Source organism: Anolis sagrei, chromosome 1, assembly GCF_037176765.1.
Source record: "Anolis sagrei isolate rAnoSag1 chromosome 1, rAnoSag1.mat, whole genome shotgun sequence".
Classification (NCBI taxonomy): Eukaryota; Metazoa; Chordata; class Lepidosauria; order Squamata; family Dactyloidae; genus Anolis; species Anolis sagrei.
This window is the reverse complement of record NC_090021.1, coordinates 187,218,926-187,246,347: the sequence shown is the minus strand read 5'-3', so window position 1 is coordinate 187,246,347 and position 27,422 is coordinate 187,218,926. Positions and strand designations below refer to the sequence as shown.

Below are 27,422 nucleotides of genomic sequence, written 5' to 3'. Positions count from 1 at the left end.
TTTGCAGTATGCACTTTCTCAAAAGCTGATGGCAATGCGCAATAAGTACTGTATCTGCACACATATAAAGCAACCTTATGTAAGTTTCTGAGCCAAAATTATAGATTAGAGAAGGGGCAGCTCCGTTTTTTGTAAGAGTTAAGGGACCGTACTAATATTGATCAGTAGATAAGTCGGCCCAAGTTTTGTTAGTTTTTTGACTAAAATTTCTAAACTTATACAGAGTACACAGTTCAGTCCCACGTGAGCCACATCACCAAACGTTTGCTCACTAGACTGCTTTTCCCTTCCCATAAATGGAAAGACACTTCCACTTGAGCAAGGCAACCTCAGATTCTTCTACTTTTCTCAGTCTTCTCTGTTTTGTTATAGCTCTTTCCTTCAACTTCAAAAACACACTTGGGGAATGTGATGTAGTGGGAGGGAAGAGCCAAAAAAACTCAATCATACAAATAAACATCTGCCTATCAATCTCTTTCTCACAATATTCAGAATCTTTCAGAATAGAAAAAAATCTTAATTTAAAACAAAAAAGAATGTTAAATGATGTTTTCCAAATAAACTAAATAGCTAGTTCAAACTATCGAAAATGTACCTGAAATGTCTGAATATTCCTCTGCGTTAAATGTCAATTCATTTTCAGTAGGCAAGTTCACAAATGCTTTCATTGCTGGGAAATATGCTATATGTCCATTACTGACTTGCCTTAGCAAGGTTTCCAGATACCTTAAAGAAAATCCAAATTGAAGTTCGACAGTAATTATAGAAATGTGAATTTTTCTTTTGAAAGCCATTATTATGCTATACCAACTTACATATATTTAATATGGTAAAATATTCTAAAGTCCAAACTATATCCTCTGAATAGCTAATGATTTTAATTTAAATAAATTATTATTCACTCAGGAAACATGGGTAGGCGACGGTAAGGTTATGTTGGCTGAAATCCGTTATTCAGTAATTCAATAATTCTAAATAAATGGGACTTAGTTTCAGGTTGTGCAGAGAAGCAGAGCCTTCATATTACAAATTAACTTTAAACAGATTTAATTAATTTGACATTTAAAATTACTAGCTGCGATTTGTTGATTTCTCTTTCATCTTTCAGTACTTTCCCTCCCAGATTTTTTCATATAAAAACCTGTCATTTACCCCCAAAAAGTTTATATACATACATATACATATAAACATACACAACATTTACAATTCTCACCACAACAAAGATTATTTTCTTTACATATTAATCCTTTTTGAGACAATCCTTATAGATTTACATACTATATAACATCCATATCCTATTGACTTTAAGATGTAAGTCAAATTCTTACCAATTTGTGTACAGACTGGTGATGGTTGGCTCCCCATGACTGTCTAAATGCTGTGTTTGCTGAAGGAGAACATTATTAAATACTCTTGTGATGTCAATCTGTACATAGTTTTCTATTGACTGGAGCACTGTCATGTAAGCTCTTACACTTGTTAACAACTCAGAAGGTTTTGCAATCTCTTGTGTTGCTTGATTATACATTGTCATGCCAACAATCGACCTTTGAGAGAGAAAAAGTTATTTCTATTGTCATAGAGTCAATAATTCTATTTCTTGAAAAAATTCAATACAGAATTAAGTGAATGGAAAGCCTGGGAAATTTTTTGACCTTGCCTCTCATACTTGGATCATGTCTATTAAGAACCCGGGGTATCTACAACTTGTCACCTATCCTGAAAGTTGCTGACATCAGTCATGAGATCACATAGAATGCTAATGCAATAACAATATCACTAGATTTTCAATAGTTTAAAATTGGAGTAAAAGAAAACAATTCTCCCACGGTCAAATTAAGAAAAATGCATTAAAACTCTAGGAAATCTAAAATTAAATTGTAGGTGGCCTGTTATTTTAGTGTAAGAGAAAGTATTCATGAGTACATCCAAAAGTGATTTAAAAACATATATACCAGTATTAAAAAGTGACTTAAGAGCATATTTGGAAATATGAATATGATCTAAGAATGTATTAATAATTGTCATGAATCACTGACAAAATAAACGTGTTCTCAGTTCTTGTCTTAATAACAACCTTTGCTCATGTTCCCTTAAAGGTAGGATTCTACTGCATGAGAGTAAATAATAATAAGACTAATTCAAACTGATTCTATCAGCTCTCAGATATTAAACTAACAGCATTGCACATCTTCTATTTCTCATCTACCATCTGAACAACTTTACATATACTGTACATACTTTTTCCTATGTGTGAACAGAACTGAATCTTATAATCAGATATCAGGTATGCAAAAGCAAGATGCACAGTGAACTGTGAAGCTTGTTGGAAGGTGGCAGAAAACACCTCACAACCCCAAAGGGGAAATGTCAGCTCAAGATTAATTATTTGTTTATGCTGGATGAGAATGCAATTTAAAAACTGGCTCCTTTATTAAGTTCTAGCAAACAAGACTCAGAACTGAAAGAGCTTTGTTGGTTATTTTTTTACAAGTTTACCTTGTCCACAGGCATGCTTTCAGAGGCTTGTATCAGAAACTGGCACATAACAAATGGCACAGTAACAACCCACCCACGGTGAGAAATATTTAAGATATAAATAGCAAAATATGTTCACAGGGATCACGAAGCCAACCATACTTTTAATAGTAGAATGAACTGTTCCTTGGTAGTCAAATATCTTTACTCTCTGGTTAAAAACTTGGAAAAAACTTTCTGGAGACTGGTATACCTAAGTTAACAATGCAGATGTAGTCCTGGGCACTTCTTTAGCAAAAAAAAAAATGATATGGGGGGGGGGGGGGGGAAGTACAGAAATAATAGGAATGGATTCCTACACCATTAAAAAATGAGTTTTGGTCTTGAACCGGAGGGTCTGCAGCAAGTAGAGCTTGAGCTAGTAGAGAATAGGATTTTATTCTAGCTGTGTGTGTCTGGCGACAACAGGCAAAGTAAACAGTAGTGGCCTCCTAACTCCCAAACTAAGCATGCATGTGTTGTCAAAGGCTTTAATGGGCGGAATTACTGGGTTGCTGTGAGTTTTCTAGACTATATGGCCATGTTCCAGATGCATTCTCTCCTGACACTTCATCCACATCTATAGCAGGCATCCTCAGAGGTTGAGGAGTCTGTTGAAAACTAGGCAAGGGAGCTTTATATATCTGTGGAATTTCAGGGTAGAAGAAACAACTCTTGTCTGCTTGAGGGAAGTGTGAATGCTGCAATTGGCTACCTTGATTAGTATTTAATGGCCGTGCAGCTTCAAAGCCTGGTTGCCTGTTGCCTGGGGGATCCTTTGTTGAGAGGTGTTAACTGGCCCTGATTGCTTATTGCCTGGAATTCCCATTTTTTAGTGTCGCTCTTTATTTACTGTCCTGATTTTAGCGTTTTTTAAGTACTGGTAGCCAAACTTTGTTCATTTTCATGCTTGTGGACAATTTTTTTTAAAAAAGGTGGGAGGACAAGAATCAGGGAAACAGACAAGAAATTACCTATGAAATTATCTACAGTTAACAACTATATTCTAGAAAGTGGAAAAATACCTTTGACCAATCTAGTATCAATCTGGGTCAGCTGATCAGGAAGCAGCCAAGCTTTGAAGCTGCAAGGCCATTCAATGCAGCATTTACACTTTCCTCAAGCAGACAAGAGTTCTTTCTCCCACCCTGGACTTTCCTCAGGTATATAAACCTCACTTGCCTACTTCTCAAAAGACCTCTCACGTTTTGAGGATGCCTGCCATAAATGTGGGTGAAATGTCAGGAGAGAATGCTTCTAGAACATGGCCATATAGCCCAGAAAACTCACAGCAACCTAAGCATGCATGAATATCAAAAGGAGAGGAAGGGGGACTACAGATAAGCCTGCCTTCAATGCCTCCCCCCAACATATAAAAAGCATAGGGCTGGGATCTTTTGTGATTTACAATGACATATATCCAACATGCATATTTTGGCAGCTCACTTTGTTGGCTGTTGCAAAAGTCAAAATTCTCTTCTGGCCACACAATGGCCAAATACCAACCAACCTGCCTCATAAATTCCCCTACCTCAACAATATGGCTATGGATCAGAAAACATAAGCATCAGTGGTAATGTGCCTAGCATTGTGCCCTTTAGCTGGGCACAATGCTAGATTTCCAGTTGAAGGGACACCCTAAGGATCTGGAGTCCTTGCAGGTGCCTGCTACAGTTTATCTAGCTCTTCACATTATCTGACATATGGCCTCTTGATGTTCATGAACTACAAATCCCGATTTCTTGCACGGGCCTGGTGAATGTCAAAGTGCCATAGGCTTCACTGTCCTGTTGTAATGCAGATATCCTGAGCCATCTCACTGATATGACTGTTAAGACATACACATCTCCTGGGCATATGAAGACACTGGATAACTGACCTAACACTTTGATTTACTTCAATCCAGATGTAAATCCATTGATAATTGCCGTAAGAAAAGGTAGATGATAAACACAGCCACTAAGCAACTTACAAATATGGCAGTTTCTTTTTCACATATCTTATTTCTCTATTTAAAAGAGTCATCGATTGTAAGACACACCCTATCACTACCACCAACATAATCAGAAACCTTATGTTTATGATTCTAAGAAGTACCCACATTTTAGAGATTTTTTTGGGGTGGGGGGGAGTGTGTCTTAGAATGGAAGTAACACAGTATTTTAATGCATTTTTTACACCTCTCAGAAACTGATTTTAGACACCTATACAAGTTTGTGGTTAAAATAAACAAGGCCTGAAATTAGCCAAAATCAAGGGCAATATATTCTTGGAATGATTTGTGGCAAAATTGTTTTACATACCAATTTCTTGCTAATATACTAAGTGCTTTTAAAAACATGCTTAATATTCCTTTAAAAGACATCTTTATTAATATTTCAGGTAAAAAAAAACATTGTGTGCCTGTGAGTAGAGCTAAAGATATAAATCTGCCGATTAGTCTTACTTGGTAAAGCGGATTTCCAGATGAGACGTTAAGTACTCCCTTGGGGTGAAGGTATGTTCCCAAACAATCATATTTGGAACGTAATTAATTGAGAAGCAGAGCTCGGAAAGTGCTGTGTGCAGTTTGTCCAGACTTGACAGGGGAAGGAATGGGAAAACCAACATACTCAGACAACTGCATAAATCTCATAAACAAGAGCAAAAACATTACAGATTCAATCATTTCTTAAGAAAATAATAGATGAAGATGGACAGTCCAGCTTAATAAAGTCATATAGTATTTCGGCCCCAAATAAGAAGAGCATTGCTTATATACAAAACATGGTGGAGGTTTTTGTCTTGTTAAATTGCTGAATGAAAAAGCTTTGAAGATAAGTTTGCTGTATAGAACTGGAATTTATTATAGTATTTTAATGTTTATACTAGGATGGGGTTTTAATGTTTATACTAGGATGGTTTTATGCTTTGTCTGAATGTTTAAATTTTATGTATGTCTTATGTTTAGTAGTTTTAATTGATTTAAAGTTCATATGTAGTAATTAGTTATTATGATTTCTTTGTGTACATTATGTTGGCATTGAATTTTTGCCATTAGTATGTTGTAAACTGCCTTGAGTCCCCTCAGGGGTGAGACAGTAAACAAATAAATAATAAACATTTTCTAGAATACAATTGTTCCTCTACTTTCGTAGTTTTGACATTTGCAGATTTGACAACAACGTGGTCTCTGTGAATCTATAGGCCCTACAGTTTGATTCTGATGAATCTGTTCCGGTCATGCTTTAGGACCTAGAGCAGTGGTTCTCAACCTGTGGGTCCTCAGATGTTTTTATTATTTTGTTTGTTTATTTACTCTGTTTGTATCCCGCCTTTCTCTACCCTGAAGGGAACTCAAGACAGCTTTACTTATGGCATCTATTCAATGTCTCTGAACAACAAACAGTTAAAATAAATTAAGTTAAAGATTTTAAAATTTAAATTAAATGCACATTTAAAACATTATATTACTATCACTATTAAAAATCACACCATCCAAAATTGTAATCTAGGCCTTCAACTCCCAGAAATCTTAATAGCTAGTAAATTGGCTGGGATATCTGGGAGTTGTAGGCCAGATCACCTGGGGACCCACAGGTTGGGAACCACAGAGATATCTGTATCTCTATCTCTGCCAGTGCAATTCTATGGTTGGCTTCCAGTGGAAGTTTTACCACAGAGTCATGCTGGAAGACTTAGAAATTCCAAAAGAAATGTTCTCTCAAGTGAAAAAATAAACTCTTTATTTGTGGTTTATCACATTCATGGTCATTCTGTGCCCTTAACCCCAGAGAAGGAGGAGTTTCTTTAATTAATAAATATGCCACTGCCTTAAACTAACTCTGGATTGTAGAATGTCAATGAGGTGAAATTCAATACTTATGTAAAAAACAAAGAGAAGCTAACAAGCAGAAGCACAGGTGAGGATTAATCAATTTAAAAGATACTCACTTGGTCACCACCAGCCTGTTTTTTCTCATGCTTTCAACTCCTGGCTTTTCTCTTTCTGGCTCTCCTTTCTTACCCGTCTGCTTTTTTGACTTTTTGTTGACTGCTTGGCTGATGGTTTTGGCACAATGCTTTGGCAGTAACTTAAAAAAAGATATAACCAATCTTCGGTTTCAAAACAGAGTTATGGCTCACACACACACACAAACTGGATCACCATTTCACAGATGATACTCTGTCCTGTAAGCCTCAAATTCTATTTTATTTTTTAAAAAACATTTTATTTTTATTTGCTTTTGTTTCCTTTGTTTTTATTGTTAGTTACCCGTATTTTCCAGCGTATAAGACAACTGGGCAGATAAAACGCCCCCAACTTTTCCAGTTAAAATAGTTTCAGATATACTTGCCGTATAAGACTACTACTTTTCCAACGCACACCAAATTCAAATTTTAAAAACATCAGATTTGATTTCAATACAGTAATTTTCCTATGACCGTACCTCCTTCTCTACCTCTCAGATCTCGCCTGCGCCGCTTCACTGCGGTTCTCAAGAGCGGGATCTGAGAGGCAGATAAGGAGGTACAGTAATAGGATACAAGGGTGGGCCAGACGGGTGAAAGAGGCATGTTTTTCTGGGCACAGCGCAGCTCTATCTCTTTTTTCCCATATCCCAGGCATCCCGGATGCCTGCAGCTTGCTCCACCCTTCACTTACATTTTCCCGGTGAGATGTCCTCTCACCTCGTCATCAGGACCGCATTAACTCACTTTTTTCCAGGAATCCTGGTGAGTGGATTTTCTTCTACCATACTTGTACAGTGTTGCCCTTGCTGCTTTCATACAGTCGCCGCATACGGCGGGAAAGCGGCCACAGACGTTTTTGAGCTCTCCCCACCATATGCGGCGACTTCAGATTCTCCAGTCTGGCTCAGAAGTTTCAGCACCCACCCTATAAGATGATGCCCGGAGTATAAGACAACCCATGATTTTTGAGAAGATTTTCCTGGATTAAAAAGTAGTCTTATACATCAGAAAATACAGTAGTTAAGTCTTTACTAATATCTAGTGTGGCGCAGAGGGAGAAGGAGGGGAAGCGGAGGTGGAAACATTATAGAAAATCGAAATTGACACATCTATTTCTTCATCTCAATTACAATTACTTAAAGTATTAAACAAATCTATATAACCTCCACAGCAAAGAGAGGAGAAATGTTGTGCCAACATTTAAATCTGGTCTTCATATCTTCTTGTAGTATCCTGTATTCTTTTTATCTTTTCTCATACATCCTCACCATTAACAGTTCATCTTTATTATTCTTAACAGAGTGTTTGTTTTAAATCTTTCATCTAATTTTAGTTATTATCTAGTAAATTCAACAGTTTAATTTGATCAGTTGGTAAATTAGTATTGTGTAGGCAAAACACTATATTTCATGATCATACTTTCTTCCCTTTTTAAACATTACATAAAGTTTATGTATGTCTATATAAACACTCCAAGTCTAATTAAGAGGTACTAACATATCCATTATCTAGAATCCCTTTTTGTTTTCAATATTTTACACAATCAATATTGACAATTTGGCTGGAACTTTGTCTAAAGTAATTTCAATGCAGCAGCTATTTAGGTAAAGTGCAGAACAGGAAATGCCTTATGGAAGGTTAACAAGGCAATAAGTCCTGTTATAATGTGTGTTTTTATAATGCAAATTTATAATAATGCCATTAGTTAGTAGAGAAATACAATTCAGAGAATGCAAACTTTTAAATGGCCATAGCATGGTTCCCATCTCAAGCATTCAAAACATCTCAGCTGTAATCCTGCCTTTTTCACACAAACAGAAGTAATGATATGTCCTCAGGCTTAAGCTTAGTGATAAAACTCCTACCTGGTCACTTAGAGTACACTGTTCTGTGCAAATGTCTGTGATGAGATTCCGAGCCTGCTTTGCCATTTCATCCAAAAACATGTTACAGAGGGAGAGGCTACGGTCACCAATGTGATGCCTCTGTGAAGATAAAGGCACCAACATCTTCTTTAGAAAGAGTTTCTATTGATAACAAATGGTTATATACTATTTCAAACATACTTCCACAAAGTCCATTGAAACAAAGAGCAACCATAAATCATGTCACTTCATCATGAACAACTGTAAGAAAATCTTAGTCACTGATATGTTCTCAGCAGGAAAATCTCAGCTTTTACACAATTAAGCCATGGAAGAAAAGCATCCCTCGCGTTGTGACAACAACGCCATACACAGTTTCACTATTTTTTTAAGATATATACTATGAATAAAAAAACCCTCTTCAATAAAAAAACCCTTATTATGGCTTCTTAAGAAAGACAGCATTAAGAAAGAGGTTTTTAGTAGCTGTAAAGCTTGAACAAATTCTCTCTAAAATGTAAGTTATAAATATAGTTTGCTCTTCAGTTTATAGACTGGCTAAACATGTGAATTGTTTGTCAAAACTCAGATTTGTTTGTCAAATCTCACAAGATGTGAGCGAAACATCATGAGAGAATTCTTCTGGAACGTGGCCATACGGTCCAGAAAACTCACAGCAATCCAAACCTCACATTATTAAAAAATAAATATTTTATCAAAGCACTGGTATATTCTCAGTAAACAAAGCCTCTGACAAAGAAGCACTTTTTTTACAAGTCTTTTTTATTATGTCATGCCTCCCTTTCCTCTTCCTCCTTTCTTGTCTAGCTGCAAGTGTTTTAGTACCATCAGCAATGTTAAGATGAAGAAGGAGACAAAGATTTCAGTGCCAGGTTTCAGCAGTATGTCTGCAGTCAACAATGCCATGAAGCTTCAACTGGGAAAGTTAGGTTATGCTCTGGCAGATCTGATCTGTATGTGCTTATCTACAACAGGCACAGTAAACAGCAATTGCTTTCAGAATGCATTACCGAGCAGGCATGATGCACAGAGAAAGGAGGAAAGCACATAGGCCTGCTTCACCACTCTACAGCTGGTAGGTTATCATTTTTTAAAATTCTGATTTTTAAAACATTCTGTGTTGCCTTTGGAGTTGCTATGGAGAGGGGGGAAATAAATTATTTATTAACAAATCTGCATAGTTTAAAGGTGATGAGGCTGAATTTGAAACTACTGATTTGTAAATGCCATATGTCAGTATGGTACCAGGTGTACTACATTTGTCTTTCCTTAAACATGAAGAAAAGTGCTTATTCTAACAGATTTGGAAAACTAAATATCAGCTGTTACAATTCTATTACTGCATAAATGCATAAAATAGTGTCACTTTGATTATTTCAATAAATATGCAAGTATTAATTAAAATTATATTACCTCCTCTGGGCACAGCTCATGGGTGCAGCTCATGAAGTGAGTGCAAAGCAGCGGGAATGCAATGGAGTATCTGGATTGAGAGGGTAGTTCCAAACACTGCTGAAACATCTTCTCAAAAGCACGGCTATAAAAGCTGTTTAGGCAAATAAAAATAAAAATAATGTTTTCATGTAACAGGCAAAACAATTACAAATCAAGAAACACAGCAACATGGAAGGCAGATTTCATATACTACACAACTAAATGTATGCACTTGCACCAGATTCCATCAACAAAAGGCTTGACATTCATAACGCCTTTAGTGAACTAGCAGAAGAGAAATGCATGAAATTCAATTTCATGTTACTTTTCAAAATTATGTTTTCCAAAAACAATGTACAACAGGAAAATTTCCACAACATGATATAGCAAACAATTCCTCAATCTTAAAACAAAGAAAATACGTTTAAATCAAAAGGCCAACATCATGCATAATCATAATATAACAAAAAATAGAAGCAATTAAAATAAAAGCTGGTATATTAAACCATCCAAGCTGGATATAATAGGAGATTTAAAATTTAAAGCACTATTTGAGAGCATGTCTAAAAGAAAAAAGGAAGGATTTTCTGTCCTATTATCTGCAGAATCAAAAGGGCACCATGGAGGACCTCCCCCCTTTGTCCCCAACAACCTAATTCAATGTATTGGTGAATATGCAAGATTGCAGATAGGGGGTTCAACACAATTCCATCAACTCCACTGAAGCTTTCTCACCAATCCTTGTTTCCACAACAAGCCAAATTTTTCAAAATCCAATTATGACAGAAAGAGAAAGTAAGATGAAATATTCTGAACAGAAGTATGGACTGCGAAACAGACACCACAGAAGTGTTAACCCTTCCCTATGCTATCCATAGTGTGTTACAATTAAAAAATGTACCTGTTCCGATTGCATACAAATTCAACTTAAGAACAAACCTACAGGACCTATCTTGTTTGTAACTTGGGGACTGCCTGTACTAAGATTTCTAAAGGATCTTGAGGCTGACCTTAAGCAATGCCTAGACAGGGAAGTATTATTTAAACCATCTGATTCTGTATCGGAAGCAAATAGGGAGTCAATTTGGCTGATATAAATGTAGATGCTTAGCCCAAAGAAACAAGGAGGCAAGTATGTGCTATACTGACTGAAATGTCTGAAACATTTTTAAGGACACCACCACACACATAGCATGTTACAATAATCTAGACTGAAAGTAGCCAGGGCATAAGTAATTAAGGCAAGAAGAAAGGGAACACACTACTTAACCCTCCTACTACCTACCTACTAGCTCAGCAAAATGAATCAAATGAGCATTTGCTGTAAAATGTGCTGTTTTCGTATTTTATGGCTAATCTGTTAGGCCCAGAGAAGGTGCAGATGATTCTCTCTCACACTATTGGACTGCAGTGCTACACTGACTCTTCATGTGTGTGGTGCTCTTCAAAACACAAAAAAGGTTTTAGCATCATATGAAATGACTTACCAAAATATGGAAAGATCAGATGTTTCCACTAACATCTCCACCAGAGAATCTACCATTTTTGTGTGAAAAATGATTGTATTCATCATCTTTCCAAGTTCCCTGTGGTCTGCAAGACCAAGTGACGCCTTAGAGACACTAGTGTAGGCCTGTGGGTAAAAAATAATTCACAATACATAGTAAGCCACAGTTCATAGAATTAGAGTTTAAATTCTTATTACTATTTGTATTTACATCACAGTTTAATAAAAATGGTCAATAACAAAGGATAGGTTAAAAAAAGATGTTCACAACATTTATTTTTATTGGTGTCTGACTTATTATTATGCTTATTATTCCACAAATGGATGATTAACTGAGTCACTGATGGTGGGAATCAAGATGTCACAAATGAAGTCAGCTCAATCTGTACAAATGAACCCTTCTCCTGTCTCTCTGTCATTGACCCAATAATGCATTATGAAGATGTATGGCTCAGAATCACGTAGCATAAATCAACCACAAACACGTCACAATTTATTGCCATAAACACAGACAAAATCCTTGTAATTATAATGAGACTGGCAGAGAAGCTAAACTACATGCAATATAGCTCATGGAGAAAACCCATCCATAGTGGATTGCTCCTCGTGCCATACTGAGAATCCACTTACACAAGTACTGAGAAAGTATATCTGTAGGTATAGTAAGCGTAAACATTACGACCATTTCCTAGACAAGAGGCAGTGCTATTTTTCTCTCATAATAGGTGATCTCAATGCTGACTTTTTGAAATTTGATAAAAATGTTTTCTCTAGCAAACTCTAGATCCTTTAGTGTGACTCTAGTCAACTTCTGCAGACAAAGTCAGGCTAGAGAATTGATAAATTCTTTGAAAGAGTACATCTAGGAATTTCTAGGTCCACCTGAATTTGACCACAGAGTTGGAGGATCTAGATTCTTAGAAAGGTGTTCTTTGAAGAAGAAGAAACCACAATTGTTTATTTATGGGTTTTTACATTTGCATGGGCCCTGTTCCCAAACTCTCGTGAATGTGGGGAGCTGCATAATAATAGTAATAGTAATAGTAATAGTAATAATAATAATAATAATAATAATCTTTATATCCTGCCACCATCTCCCAAGAAAGGACTCAGGGCGGCTTACAAGACACTGCAAGTGCAATATAACATAAACGGTACAGGAATATAAAATAATATTACAACCGCTATCGATACATACAATAAAATAACACAATTTTAAAACATCTATAGTTAAAACTAGCTTCCATCAATTCACAACTAAATTGCTTGAGTGTCAACCTCATATGGGTCCATTTCAGCCTACTCAAGGCCAAAGGCCTGCTTGAAAATCCATGTTTTTAGGCTGGCTCGGAAGGATTCAAGGGTGGAAGTTAGCCTAATCTCTTTTGGGAGGGTGTTCCAGAGATGCGGAGCCACTACAGAGAAGGCCCTCTCTCTCGTCCCCACCAACCGCACTGTATGTGTGGCCATGAAATCAATGGGCAGAGTTACCATTCAAAGCTACTCAAATAGGGATTGATTCAACTCTAAAAGGTTATGTGAAGGGCTCTGCCCACTTGCTACTCATATGTAGAAACCAGACAATGAAGACACAACTAAACTTCCATCTTCTTTTCAACTAGATTTTAAATTTGTCTAACCATCCCCTGTAAGTATTTTGAGTATGAGTGTGTGTGTACTACTGAAAACATACATATTATTTAAAGAATAGATGTACAGAGCCAAGATCATTTGAAGGTTGTTTGAATCAATCCCTATTTGTCTATTGCATTACTAAGAGTCCGCTTTGCATTTACAAAAACTATTTATATTCTTTCTGAAGAATGCTTTCCCTCTTGTTTAAATATTTTCAGGGAGACATCCCACAGGGATCAAAGCCATGGAACATTCTGCTACTGTTGCAGATGTTACTTGAAAAAGAATCTGCTCGTAAAATCTCATTTCGCATCCAAAGACTTCCTGGGCCCAAATGTAAAAATAGAGCTTTAAGCATATTTTGTCTTATTTTCGAAAGGAAACAAATTTCTAAGGCCAGCATTACATAAAAGAAGTAGCATGTTTTTCCAACCTTTCTTTGCCTTTACAATTTCTTTGAACAACTGAAGAAAAGCAGGCCTTTTATATTATCTCAAAAACAACTTCCAAGAAAAATGACTGGCTTAGTGTCTGACAATGTGACCCTCCTACAAAGGTTCTCTTTGAGTTTGGGGAGTAAAATGTTGAAACATGGGGCATAACCTTCTCAACTCTGATTTGGCTGCACAGCTCTGTTATTACAGACTACTGTCCTTATCACTTTATTCTGCACTTCCTAGAATGATCTGATACTATCTTGCACTCCTGTTTTAAACAATGGCCACATTTAAGCAAAGGGTGCTGTTTATTTTATGAAAAACCTTACAGTTTACATTAAGTCTGCTAAGTATTTCAAGTTATGTATTACTGTTGGGATTAGGCTTAGTCATTATTAGGGACAGATGAGAAATTTGTTGTGTTTGTATTTTAATACCGTATCACCTAATTCGGACCTGGCACACCAGTGCAGAACTCAATGTGCTGTCAGAAATCCCTATGTTTCCAAACTTGCAATGTGATTTATCACTAGTACATCAACTAAAAACAAAAAAAAATTAATTTAGCTATGATCAAATCTAAGTCACATTTATCTCAACAGAGGTATTCAAGCCATGATTAAGTTTTTATCCAATCCACTCTGTCTAAAAACCCCTCTGTTTATATTGATTCAAAATGCTTGCCTTTAGGGAAAGGTATATGGCAGTAGCTACTAGTATCAAGAATAGAATTTTTTACTTTTTTGTTTTAGAATAGGCTTTAAACTCATGTAAAGAGGTTGAATTGTTCATGCAATGAATATTAATAGCAATAGTAATACAGGTACTGTACTAAGTAACATTTAATCGTAACCAGGTCCAAAACACCTGGAAGCCCAAAGGTTGGGAACCACAGTAGGACCAACTGCATACAGAACTACAAGTTTTTCCTACCTAAGTCCACCCAGCAGGCTACACCAGCAAATTTCATGCCTGAGATGGCGTGATGTCACTTCTGGCTTTCATTCTGGCCAATGTTTGGCTGATTTTATCTTTCTTGGTGTTTAGAGGCTTTGTACAGTTAGGGGAAGAAAAATGCTGCATTTCAAGGCAGTTTTGGCCCTTTAGGGGCAAAAAGTGCTCGTAAAATTGCCCCACAATATTTTTTTAAAAAATATGCTAAGACTGGAGAAGTTTTCTGGGGACTCAAGGGTTATACAGGGTGAAGCAGCATAACTTCCTTTTTTCAAAACTTAATAAAACCAATTGTATGAATTAGAAATCTTTCTTTTTTTATAATGTAGGCGCATACCTAAAGTTTTGTTTTACGTAGTTTTGAAGAACAAATTAGGTAGGTGACGTCCCCCATTCTCCATACACAGAGTAAACTGATTTCTGGTGTTTGTCATGACTCTTGCCGGCATAGCAGGCGTTATGTTGGTAATTTATTCCTGGATGTTGGTCTTCAAATCTTGTAGGGTCCTTGGACGGTTCACAGAAACATGGGATTTCAAAAAAACCCATAGAAAAAATCACAAGGAGCCAAATCTGGAGAGCGGTCCGGCCACTCCAAATTCGCTCGAAAAGTAGGCCTCAACAGCAAAAGCACTGTTCCAACGCATGATGGTGACTGAACTGTGTCAGGACAAAACTTTATACTCCCGCCTCTCGAACAAGACCACTAGTGCTCCGCTACGTCTTCAACCGACTGAATGGCGCGCATTTTAAAAAAGGAAGTTATTTATTTATTTATTTGACTTGTATACCGCCACTCCCAATTTGACTCGGAGCGGTTTACAGCAGTAGATTAAAACAATACAACCAACTTTAAAATACAATAAAAACGAGAACCGACATAGTCCCAAGTTATTCACCCATCGAAAGCTTGTCAGAAAAGAAAGGTCTTACAGGCTTTCCAAAAAGCAAGTAGCTCTTGGATGGTTCGGGTTTCAACTGGCAAGGCATTCCATAAATAAGGGGCCACAATTGAGAAGGCTCTCTGCCTAGAGGACAGACGATAAGTCCGGATGTTGGGGGCTTCAAGCAAATTTTGGTCCACGGACCGAAATAATCTCTGGGGTTGGTAGGGGGATAAGCGGGCCCTCAGGTACGCCAGCCCCAGACCATATAAGGCCTTAAAGGTTAGTACCAGCACCTTGAAAGTAATCCGGTACTCAATCGGAAGCCAGTGCAGCTGTTGTAGAATTGGGGTGATACGATACCTCGCCGGCACCCCGGCGAGAAGACGAGCCGCCGCATTTTGCACCAGCCTCAGTTTCCGGATCACTGACAAAGGAAGGCCAATGTAGAGGGCGTTACAGTAGTCAAGCCTCGAGATGACTGTCGCCTGGATCACCATAGCCAGGTCGTTCCTAGATAGGAAGGGAGCCAGTCGCCTAGCCTGATGTAGGTGGAAAAACGCAGATCTGCTCACAGCAGAGACCTGGGCCTCCATTGTGAGCAGAGGGTCCAATAAGACACCAAGGCTTTTTACAGAAGGTGATGGACGTAGTGTCTCATCATCCAGGGTAGGCAGCTGGATCTCCCTCCCACCCGGACGGTCCAGCCAAAGGATCTCTGTCTTCGCTGGATTCATCCTCAACCTGCTGACACGCAACCATCCAGTAACGGCCTCAAGGCACTGATGGAAATTTTCAGGTAAAGAGTCCGGCCGGCCCTCCACCCTCAGAACGAGCCGAGTGTCATCAGCGTACTGATGACACTCAAGCCCAAAGCTACGCACCAGTCGGGCAAGTGGTCGCATATAGATGTTAAATAATTGAGGAGACAGAATAGCTTCCTGCGGGACCCCACAAGTTAGCGGAGATCTCTCGGAAACCATCCCTCCCCTCACCACACGCTGTCCCTGATTCTGGAGAAAGGAGGACACCCATTTAAGGGGTATCCCCCTAACCCCAGTCATGTCTAGACGGTGGGTCAGTAGATTGTGATCGACCATATCAAATGCTGCTGTGAGGTCCAATAACACAAGCAGCGCTGATCCGCCTTGTATAAACGTTGCTGCCTCACCTTGTATAAACGTTGTGCCCACCATTTTGAGTATTGTGGCATCTGCACAAGGGTTCTGTAACATCTACAGAAGAATCACAATCTTTATCAAACCAGGGCTTGGAGTATTGCTGTTGCTGCTTCCTTGATGTTACAGAAGAATCTTGTAGTGAAATATGGCTCAAGGTCACACACATGTAGAAGTCTCATATTTTTGATAGGGGGCATGCAAGAGTCTACTCAGAGGCCTCTTGTACTCTGTTCAATATCTCCCCATTTCAACAGCTGTAAACCCACCTCAAGGAGGGTTTATGACCATGAAAGGGAAAGAGGAAAGGCGACTGAACAGTGCAGGACTGCCTTCCACTCCTTCTTCTGTTCTTCAGAGAATAAAGAAGAGAAAGAATGATCTCATTTTTCTTCTCTTATCTTTTGAAAACTACAGCAGGGAGGAGAGACAGTCTGTTCTGCTCAGTTGACCCCCTTCCTGCCTATTCTATGATCATAGCAATACTCTATTCCTGTGTGACAGATGGGGTGGAGTGGGGTGGAGTGGGTGGGTTTGGAGTTGCACTAAACATTCACACTTAGAATAAAGAGCCTCTATGTTTGGCATGACTATCTAGATTACTGCTTCTTAAATTGTGGGTCCTAATCCCAAATGGGGTCCCTTTAGCTCAATGTTGGGGTCCTGAAAAAAATTCTTAATGTCACTTATAGTGGCTGTTAAAGACATTTACATGAATCTGTTGTGCAGTATTTACAGTAGGACTCTAAGGAAGATGTTTCAGCTGTTATTGCATAAAAAAAGAAAATAAGCCTGTTTAGCAAGCCTTGCAAATGCAGATTTATTATCGATAAATGTTTGATTTTTATACTCATTTTATATACCACTATACTTGGGACCACATACAAATTTAACAAGCCAAAAGAGGTCCCTAGTGGAAAAAGTTTAAGTCTTGATCTACATTACTTTAGACTAATTTTGGTTAATGACTCTGTAACCCATCCTTTTTTTAAAAAAAAAAACCCAAAACAATGGACTGTTCAGAGGTTTATACGTACAAGACTGCAAATGTGATTACTGTAGTAACACCTGGTTTGAATGCTTGTTTCAGAAATATGTGGAATCAATTTTTTAAATCAATTATTTTAAATCGTCTTGGTTGGAAATAGATATATTCATAAAAGTAGGTTTAAATAGGTATAAGATGCACATTGAGTAGTGTTGGAAGTCATAGGTGGTAGGTTCACAGATGCGGGGAAGGAGGGAAAGGGTTTGATAAGATGATGTAATTGTAGTTCTTGTTAGTTACTGTGTAATTTGTACTTCATTTTTACTTTTTTGCTTGTAATCCAATAAAAATTAAAACATTGATTAAACATTAAAAAAATTAAACATTATTATTTTTAAAAAGGAAATGGATATATTTGTCATATAAGAATTGAAAGATACTTCTCACCTGTAATCTAAACCAATCGAGCCTCATTCCTCTGAAATCAAATACCTCTCCATCTTCAACTGCAGCATGGATGAAAATAAAACATTAACATTATTAATACACACTTTTAAAGCATACACAAAGGTTAGTTCTTAACACATGGTTCTACACTTAGACACAACTTACATGCTTATATGGTCCTTGCTGGACAGGGCAGAGAGGGCTATTTTTTTGACCTTGTGCTCTGTCCAAAAATTTCCCACCTTGAGGCAGCTATCAAGCCCCATGAGGGATTGCTGCTGCTTATTTGAAGGGCTTGAAGGCAATTCAGACCATGAAAATCTGGCTGCTGTGGGTTCCCATAGACATACTCCATTGGAGAACACACTCTTGTAATGCCTTGTATTTGCTTGCATATAAGCAAAAGATGAAAGTCAACGAGAAGGAGGTGATTGTAATAAAGGATATAACAATGAAAATCTTAAGGAGAAAGGATTATGTATTTTTGACAGACAGACTTAGACAGGGTAAAGGTAAAGGTTTCTCTTGACATTAAGTCTAGTCGTGTCTGGGGGGTGGTGCTCATCTCCATTTCTAAGCAGAAGAGCCGGCGTTGTCTGTAGACACCTCCAAAGTCATGTAGCCAGCATGACTGCATGGAGCGCTGTTACCTTCCCGCAGAGCAGTACCTATTCATCTACTCATATTTGCATGTTTTCAAACTGCTAGGTTGGCAGAAGCTGGGTCTAACAGCGGGAGCTCACCCCCTCCCCGGATTCACCTCCCAGATACTTACAGATGAGCTCTTATTTGTGGAGAGAAATAGTGTGATTGTTTAAGGATACATCAATATATAACCATACTCTGGGTGAATAATAGATGTAAGGAATTTTAAAATGTGTGAAGGTGTATGCAGTGCTGAGAGCCTGAGATCACTGTGACTGGAAGAGTGAACAAAAAGCAGTTTCTAACAGAAGTCTGAAGTTAGTTTCACTAGACAAAGTTCAGGCTGATAGTTCATTCATATTTACCTTGTTTCACACTCAAGGAGGTCATAGTGTTTACAAAAGAGGACATAATGATGGATTCATCTTCAGGGCAAACTGAAAGATTCTGAATTAAAACAAGAAAAGGACGTGATATAGCAATAGTTTTTTCTGATTAAGAACAAATTCAATAGAGAAAACAGCAACATATGTGTTTAATATTGAAAGCTCACAATCTATTGAATTTACTTGAAATATTTTGCTCCTACAATCTGTCGGATAGAGAATAACTTTTGCCATCATGCTATTGTAAATATGCTTTCATGTGCAAACAATTGTATCTCTGAAAATTGATTAATAGCAAGTTTCAATTCTGAACATGTAAGGATTCACTAAATACAACATCTGGGCTCCATCTAGTGGCTACAGAAAGTATAGAAATATTGTCATACTTCAGTAATTAACCTCGTCCATACAAAACCACTCTCGAGCTAAAACAGGTAATCCTTAATTTGTCTACGGTTACATCTACACTGTAGAAGTAATGCAGACTGATACCACTTTAACTGTCATGGTTCAATACTATGAAATCAGTAGTTGGTGAGGCACCAGAAGTCTTGGACAAAGAAGGCTGAAGATCTTCGAAAACTACAAGTCCCATGGTTCCATGGCACTGAGCCCAGGCAGTTAAAGTGAATTAAAGTAAAGGTAAAGGTTTCCCACTGACATTAAGTCTAGTCGTGTCTGACTTTGGGAAGTAGTACTCATCTCCATTTCTAAGCCAAAGAGTCGGTGTTGTCCGTAGACGCCTCCAAGGTCTTGTGACCAGCATGACTACATGGAGCGCCATTACCTTCCTGCCAGAGCGGATCCTATTTATCTACTGAAATTTGCACGTTTTCAAACTGCTAGTTTGGCAGAAGCTGGGGCTAACGGCGGGAGCTCACCCCACCCCTCGGATTCAAACTTCTGACTTTTCGATCAGCAATTCAGCTGCTCAGTGGTTTAACGCACTCTGTCCCTGGGGGCTCCAGTGAATTAACTGCATTAGTTGTACAGTGTAGATGCCTCCCTTGATATGTAGTTTGTATTGTCTGTTTTAATCTTGAGCTAACCTAATGCAAGACCACATCCTACTGAATAAAACCAAAGTCTTTAAACCTTTTTCTACCTATTTTCTCACCAAATGAAAAACCAAGACCTCAGGACTTGGAACCTATGTAGCTTTTATCTCTTGTGGCCAAATTCTCATTGCTCACCTGCACAAGTTCATTTAAGACAACTGCATCAAAGCCCGACAGGTATTGCACGTAATATCTTTGCATAACTGGGCCATATTTCCGTACATGCGCTCTGAGTTCTTCCATGTAGAAAATCAGTTCTGCTATGTGCCTTAGGAACAAAACAAAGAATACAAATAGAGTAAAAGGTGTAATGCACATTTGTGTGTGAGAGAGATTAAGGAAGGTATGTTAAAGCAGGCATTCTCAAACTGTGGCCTTCAACTCCCAGAAGCCCTAGCCAGTTTGTTCAATGGTTGGAAGTTCTGAGAGTTGGAGGTCCAAATAGTTGGAAGGTGGAAGTTTGAGAATGCTTGCTTTAAAGACTTGAAAAAAAAATAGAAAATAACATTTGTGGAACATGTCTGTATTTTCTTGTACTGAACCAATATAAAAAGGCAACTTTCTAGTTGCTTATACTTTAAAGAGAAAAAAATAGTGGGTTGTGTGGGAGGGCCAATTTTAATCCTTGCCCCAGGAGTTACAGTTCACTATCACATCCAGAGAGTCCCGTGACTCGCACTGAACACGGATCCAGACCAAACTTGGCACATAGACCCAACATGGCCAACTTTGAATACTGGCAAGGTTTAGGGTGATTTGTCTTGGATTCTGGGAGTTATAGTTCATCCACATCCAGAGAGTACTGAATCCAGCCGATGATGGACCTGGACCAAACTTGGCACACACACCGAACATGGCCAACTTTAAATACTGGTAGGGTTTGAGGGTGATTGACCTTGGAATCTGGGAGTTGCAATTCACTCGCATCAAGAGAGCACTGTTCACCCCATGGGCCCACCAACATTTTTATAGAACCAATAGTGTCTACACTCAGACAGTAAAAGGGGAATCCTATACATATCAAGACACTCCAACCCACTAGTTGCCACAATAAAATCAAATTACTATTTAGTTTCAGGGATCCTATGTGGCATGTAAAGTAATTTGATACAGTGCAAACAGTATGACTAAAAAAATCACACTAAATATTAACGTACTTATCTATAAAATCATCTGCACTCTTCTTAGGCATGTTATCTGCATGTCGAAGAAGCCAAATAATTTCATCACGAGCAAAGGATAATGCCATAAATACAAAAAGTGCCTAGGGAGGAGGAAAAGCATTAAAATGTTTCTTCAGACACACAAACTGCATGCAGCTATGCAGCACATGGAATTGAGGTGCATGCAAGAAATAAGTTTTGGAGATGAATATTAACAATTAAGTATAACATATTTACCTTGGGACCCAACAATCCTGGCTGATCTGATAAGACAGTAGCCAGTTCTTTCAATGCAGACCGTAAAAACTTGCGCCTTTCTCGGTGCATTGATCCACTGTTTTGAGAAAAGAAGTGCTTCAGATCACCAATATATTGTATTTTAAATATCATGTCATCTTTGGCAGTCATATCAAAACATTTAAAGTACTAAGCAAATGCAGTTTACACATGCTATTCCTTAGGGTCAAAGATTAACAAAACTATAAAGACACTTATTATGTTGCCAGTGAAAATCTAAACAAGCAAACAAACAAAAATCAAACCCTGTAAGTTTTCATTTTGATACTTCATATTATCTGTATCTCTGAATTCTACATGTGACAATTACAAAATGCTGAAGAGAAATTGAGCATGGCATACTTTTATTATCTACTACACCCTCTGCCACATCCAGATATACATCTGAAATTCTAGGCAAAAATTGATAATCTGATGGAATGAGTTAATGTTCATAATAAAGCTATTTCACAAAAACAACTGCCTCTGTTCCAAACACTACAGTACATTATACAAGAACAGAGCACGTAACGCAGAACAGAATGAGATCTGCGATACAAAATACAGAACTGACTCCAAAGATTGTGAGAGATATGCAGGAAGCAATTCTCCTCAAGGAAAGAGGGCAACATCCACCTCCAAACAATGCCAGCTCCAGAAAGGCCAAAATCTCTACAAAACAGCTTTCATAATGTGTGGAAACTGCAAATGGCAGAAACACATTTTTTTGATTTGGGAATTTTAAATGCAGCCTCTTAAACACAGCTGACATGGTTCTAACATCTGGCTGAATAACATGTTTGGTAGTATTTTGTTAAAAGTTATTTTACAGGACACTTACGCATGTGATACAGCGGCTTCCTTGCACTCCCTTATGTCGTTAATACGTTTGTTATAGCTGCAAGTGTAAATAAAGACTATAAAACATTGTTTTCTGTACAACTGTAGATGACAGATAAAAAGAAACTTTCCTAAACTTATCTATTGACAAATGAAGGCTCCCCAGATCAGTGGTTCTCAACCTCTGGGTCCCCAGGTGTTTTGGCCTATAACTCCCAGAAATACCAGCTGTTGGGATTTCTGAGTTGAAGGCCAAAACATCTGGGGACCCACAGGCTGAGAACCACTGTTTTACATGATCAATAAAGACAATGCATTTAGATCGAGTGAGAGACCTTTGAAGAACTGAATAAGGAGCATGGAATATCAGCTGATACTGAGACATATATAACCACAAGTTATATCTGAGTTCCGAACTTTCTGTTTTTGATGCGGAGGTGGCAACTAACTATCCCCTAAGGATTAAATTTTAACTGACAGCTCCATCAATGTGCCCAGTAAAACTATGTAGCCTAAAGCTGTACATTTAGTACAATGTATCAGTTCAGGAGGATGCCTGGCTCGATTGCAGTATGTGTGAAAAAAGATCTTGGAATCCTCGTGGACAACATGAGCCGACAATGTGATGTGGCAGCTAAAAAAGGCCAATGGGTTTTTGGCCTGCATCAATAAGAGTATAGTGTCTAGATCCAGGGAAGTCCTGCTACCCACCCCTCTATTCTGCCTTGGTCTTACCACACCTGGAAGTGGTTTAAACTGCTGGGCATGTTTAGCCTGAAGAAGAGAAGGCTGAGAGGAGACCTGATGGCCATGTATAAATATGTGAGGGGAAGTCATAGGGAGGAGACTTGTTTTCTGCTGCCCTGGAGACTAGGATGTGGAGCAATGGCTTCAAACTATAAGAAAGGAGATTCCACCTGAACATTAGGAAGAACTTCCTGTGAGTACTGTTCAGCAGTGGAACTCTCTGCCCCAGAGTGTGGTGGAGGCTCCGTCTTTGGAGGCTTTTCAGCAGAGGCTGGGTGGCCATCTGTCAGGGGTGCTTTGACGGTGATTTCCGTGCTTTTTGGTAGGGAATTGGACTGGATGGCACACGAGGTCTCTTCCAACTCTATGATTCTATGAATGTCTCATACATTCTAGGTTGAAATTTACTATAAAAGGCCCATTTATATTAATACAGCTTTTAAGACCTCGTACTGATGTATACTGGAACTGAGGTATAAGGCCAAGAAATCACCAACTTCTTCTCTTCTATTCATTATCTTACCACAAATGTAAAGATTTCATCCCCTCAATGGTTTCATCGACGTTTTTGAAAAGTTAATAATCTTGATGAAAATAGAAAGAACATTTCTGCTTCATCAGAACGATGATGAAAACCTACATTACTGAAATGGGTTTAGGGGTAGTCCTTTGGTTTTATTTTCACTAGCCCTAACAAAGAAAACAGGATAATTTCTAAAAATGAAGAAGGGGGCACCCACACCCAATCTTCTTAAACCCTCAATCTCTTAAATCCTAACTCCTCTAAATATCCAAGATTCCTGTCCTGTTATGTCACATAATATTTAACCACAAAGAATTAGGTGCAATGAAATTTAGTCTATTCTTTTAAAAAAAACGACGTACCCTCTTATATTTACAAATAGGTCCTCTGCAGCTTTGTGAATATGAAAAACTTCATCTCGAAACAGAGCCAAACAAGAGCTGCTTTGAAGGGCAAGCTTCCAAAGGGTCAAAGCTGTTGCATCACTATTCAGGATTCCATGGCACAAAATAAATCCAACTTTGAAAAGAGGAGAAAAAAGAATCAGAAGAGAGGAAATAACCAGTAAATAGAAATGTAAAATGTATAGGTAATCTGTATTCTATTTAGCTATTATTATTTATTTTTTTTATTTTGTTCCAGGCATTTCTCCCTATCTTTCTCCAATGGACCCAAGGCAGCTTACAACATCATTAAAATCACATCCTAACGTCAACCATATAAATAAGACATAAAAATAGAAAATCCTTAAAATTTGATTAATTCCATAACAAACAAACAATATATATTGCAGGCAACACTTGAACACTTAAGCAGTTTCTGCTTCATATAGTTCTTATGTTCTGGAATACAATGAGAAAACTCAGATGATAAACCTCCGCAGCACTGACATCAGATACATTTCTAAAGGTTATGTTCCAAGTCCCACCATATTGCAAATGACAGCTTCACATTCGTTTCTAGTGTATCAGCTTCTATTCCTTCTGGAATATTTAATTACTACAGAAGATACACATGCATGTCATCAATTAAAAAAAAAAACATATTAGACTTGAGCCAGGCAAGGATAAACACTTTAAATGTTCATTGATGTCAATGACAGACAAAAATCTAAGTGAAACTTAAGCTTGAGCTTAATTTTCTGACTGATAAGTATGGGAATCTGAAATGCTTAAGTTTGGCCCATCTCTATAATAGCTGCATCTGTAATTGACATAACTGTACTTAGGCAATGGAATTAATACATTGTATGTCCCAGCTTCAGTTTTTCCACTCTCTCTTTGTTAATGCTTAGGGAGCATTGCTTTTAAAACTTAGATTAATACACAAGCAAAACAGAGAAGTTTATCCTCATATTAATTGGTTTCCCTATGTGAGGGCCGTGCCGGAAGCTTTCACAACAATACTAGTTCCGGGAGCTGAGAATGAATTCTTTTCTTCCACTAAGAAGCAGCTAAGGAAGAGATTGAGCATTAACTCACTCTCTGACTCCACTCACACTTGAAAACAACTGAGGAGAAACAGAATTTCAACAGAAGATTTAAACTTACAGATTATCCATTTCTCCATTGCATCCAGAGAGAGGTATTCACATGGCATCTGTAAGTAAAAGGACCTTATTTAAACAAAAGGAAAAAGGACGCACAACTGCCTAGTTTAGTGCATCTTGAGCTATTTGATGTTTTATCAGGGACCAGTACCATGGTTATGCTCCTCAGCTAAAATAGTTTATTTATTTTATGAAAACTGATGAGGAACCAGTTAAGAGCATGTGGACTAGTCCAAAAACAACCACTTTAAGTAACACTGGAGTAATTAATGCATGTGATTGTGTATGCATTATCCTACACGCAGATAATTAAATAATCTAAAATGGGAATCTACAACTTGCAGAACAATAAAGTGAAACGATTAGTAGTTTTAGAGATCAATATGCAGTTGGAAACAAAGCCTGGTGGAAACTAGGCAAGTGGGGTTTATATACAGATAAGAGTTCTTTCTCCCAACCTGGACATTCCACAGATATATAAACCTCACTTGCCTAGTTTCCAACAGATCTCACAACCTCTGAGGATGCCTGCCATAGATCCAGGCAAAACGTCAGGGGAGAATGCTTCTGGAACATGGCCATACAGCCTGGAAAACTTACAACCCAAAATAGTAGCTTATTTGGAAAGATAGTTTTGCCTATGTAGCAAGAATTAATTTTTAAAATAAGGTCCCAAATTCTTTGTTGGCAAATCTTCTTTTATATCCATTTAATAAGATGTTTATAAAACAGCAAGTTCTACATTATATTTTAAGTGGAAGAGAATAAGGTCCTTGTTACCCTGAATTTCATATAACGTGGTCAAATTATCTCACAGCAACCCAGCAAATATACTGTTTTTTCAGAAAATAATTATAAATTAAATTTACTTATTATGATTTTTTTTTACATTTTTGTTCCAATGACAGCTACAAACAAATTAATAGCAAAGCTGTAATGACCATCTTATGAGTAGGAGACAAAACAAAACAATAAAAACAAAAGAAACCATGAACATTAGGAAAACTAAAAGAAAATTGTCTATAGTGTTCCAGAGTGTTAAACAGACAATCAAACACTCAGGAAAGATGTGAGAAATGGAAATTGAGACCAAGAATTACAATTATGTGTTATACTGTCCAGTCTTACATCTAATTCAAGCTGCTATGCTTTTTTTTTAAAGGAGTGATACTATGATGCAGAAACAGAATTCCACTAGCATTATTATGCAGATAGATCTCTGAATCCAACCCATTAAATATAACACAATGAAAAACAAAGACAGGTATCATACTGTGTCTGACTGTGCAGGATTGAGCATGGTGCTAGGAGCACTGATGAGGCTCAAGAGCTGTGCGTTTCTCCACTGGTCAGCAGAAAGGTTTCGTCGAGGATAGACCATCTGGAGTGATATTAGGGCATCTGAAAGAGCCTAGAAAATACAGAAATTGTAAAGGGAGAAATAATATTTCAAACATTTACAGCTAAGCATTAAAAACACAATTTTCTAATACAATTATCCCAGTACTTTCAAGTATCTAATGATCACACTCTAGATATTCAAAATAAAACGTAGCTATTCAAAATAAAACGTATTTTTCTTGTATACACACATTAGTATTCAGTACTTATGCAGCCACTATTCCTGTATACAGACATTCCTCTATACACACATTTGATTTTTTCTTATTTCACATATGCCTAAGACAATGCTTCCAAGGCTGTACATATACTTGAATGGCAAATTATTTATACAACTAAATGGCCCAATTTATATATTTGTTGTGAAGATGACTAAATATTGCATTAATGAGTACAGATTGGCAATCCCTTATCCAGAAATGCAAAAACTTCCTGGTGGCGGCTGGATTCAATTCATTTGCTACTTGGTGTTGTTTAAGAGATGTGAAGATGAAGAGAAAATGAGGATCTGAGAGACGAACTTCAAGAGCAGGCAGCTGGTGGTAAAACATTTGGGTTTCCTGACATTTTACAGATCCTCAGTCTCTCTCCAGCCTCTTGTCTCACATACAATGTAGTGAATGAATGAGATGCAACGCAATTCAAAAAACCTACTGTATTTTAAAATCTTAAAAATTAATCTGAAATACAGAACATTTCTAGTCCCAAGCATTTTTGATAAGGGCTAGCCAACCTGTATGGCAGAAATGATAACTACAGATAAACAAATATCAGAGGCTTGATAATGAATTTTTTTGCCACTTGCATTCTGCCCATAGGATAAGTCTGGAGTCAGCTTCCAACCTGGTTACACATCAACCTAAACATTTTCACTTTATGCATTTGAGAAATGCATTTTAAGAACTAAGAGTAGCCACACTGATTTCCAAATATTATGAAAACTGTGGTAAAACGTCATGCTACTTGCTGCTAACTTTTCAAGAAATAAATAAAAGGTTTTACTTGTCTACAAA

At 37.7% G+C, this 27,422-nt stretch overlaps 1 protein-coding gene across 4 annotated transcripts in view; it reads right to left on the bottom strand.

Moving 5' to 3' along the window:
- Positions 1–27,422, bottom strand: part of NCKAP1 (NCK associated protein 1) — a 71,800-nt gene that overhangs the window by 16,688 nt on the left and 27,690 nt on the right. For all 4 annotated transcript variants that reach the window (XM_060780142.2, XM_060780150.2, XM_060780158.2 and 1 more), the window contains 16 exons: positions 26,282–26,419; positions 25,010–25,058; positions 23,822–23,978; positions 22,191–22,247; positions 21,311–21,407; positions 21,068–21,174; positions 20,046–20,178; positions 18,832–18,913; positions 17,822–17,880; positions 11,279–11,424; positions 9,771–9,903; positions 8,337–8,456; positions 6,451–6,590; positions 4,964–5,095; positions 1,329–1,547; positions 596–726 (listed from right to left, as the gene is read on the bottom strand). In XM_060780142.2, coding sequence (XP_060636125.1) covers positions 596–726; positions 1,329–1,547; positions 4,964–5,095; positions 6,451–6,590; positions 8,337–8,456; positions 9,771–9,903; positions 11,279–11,424; positions 17,822–17,880; positions 18,832–18,913; positions 20,046–20,178; positions 21,068–21,174; positions 21,311–21,407; positions 22,191–22,247; positions 23,822–23,978; positions 25,010–25,058; positions 26,282–26,419 — 1,900 coding nt within the window. The remainder of the gene's footprint in view (positions 1–595; positions 727–1,328; positions 1,548–4,963; positions 5,096–6,450; positions 6,591–8,336; positions 8,457–9,770; positions 9,904–11,278; positions 11,425–17,821; positions 17,881–18,831; positions 18,914–20,045; positions 20,179–21,067; positions 21,175–21,310; positions 21,408–22,190; positions 22,248–23,821; positions 23,979–25,009; positions 25,059–26,281; positions 26,420–27,422) is intronic.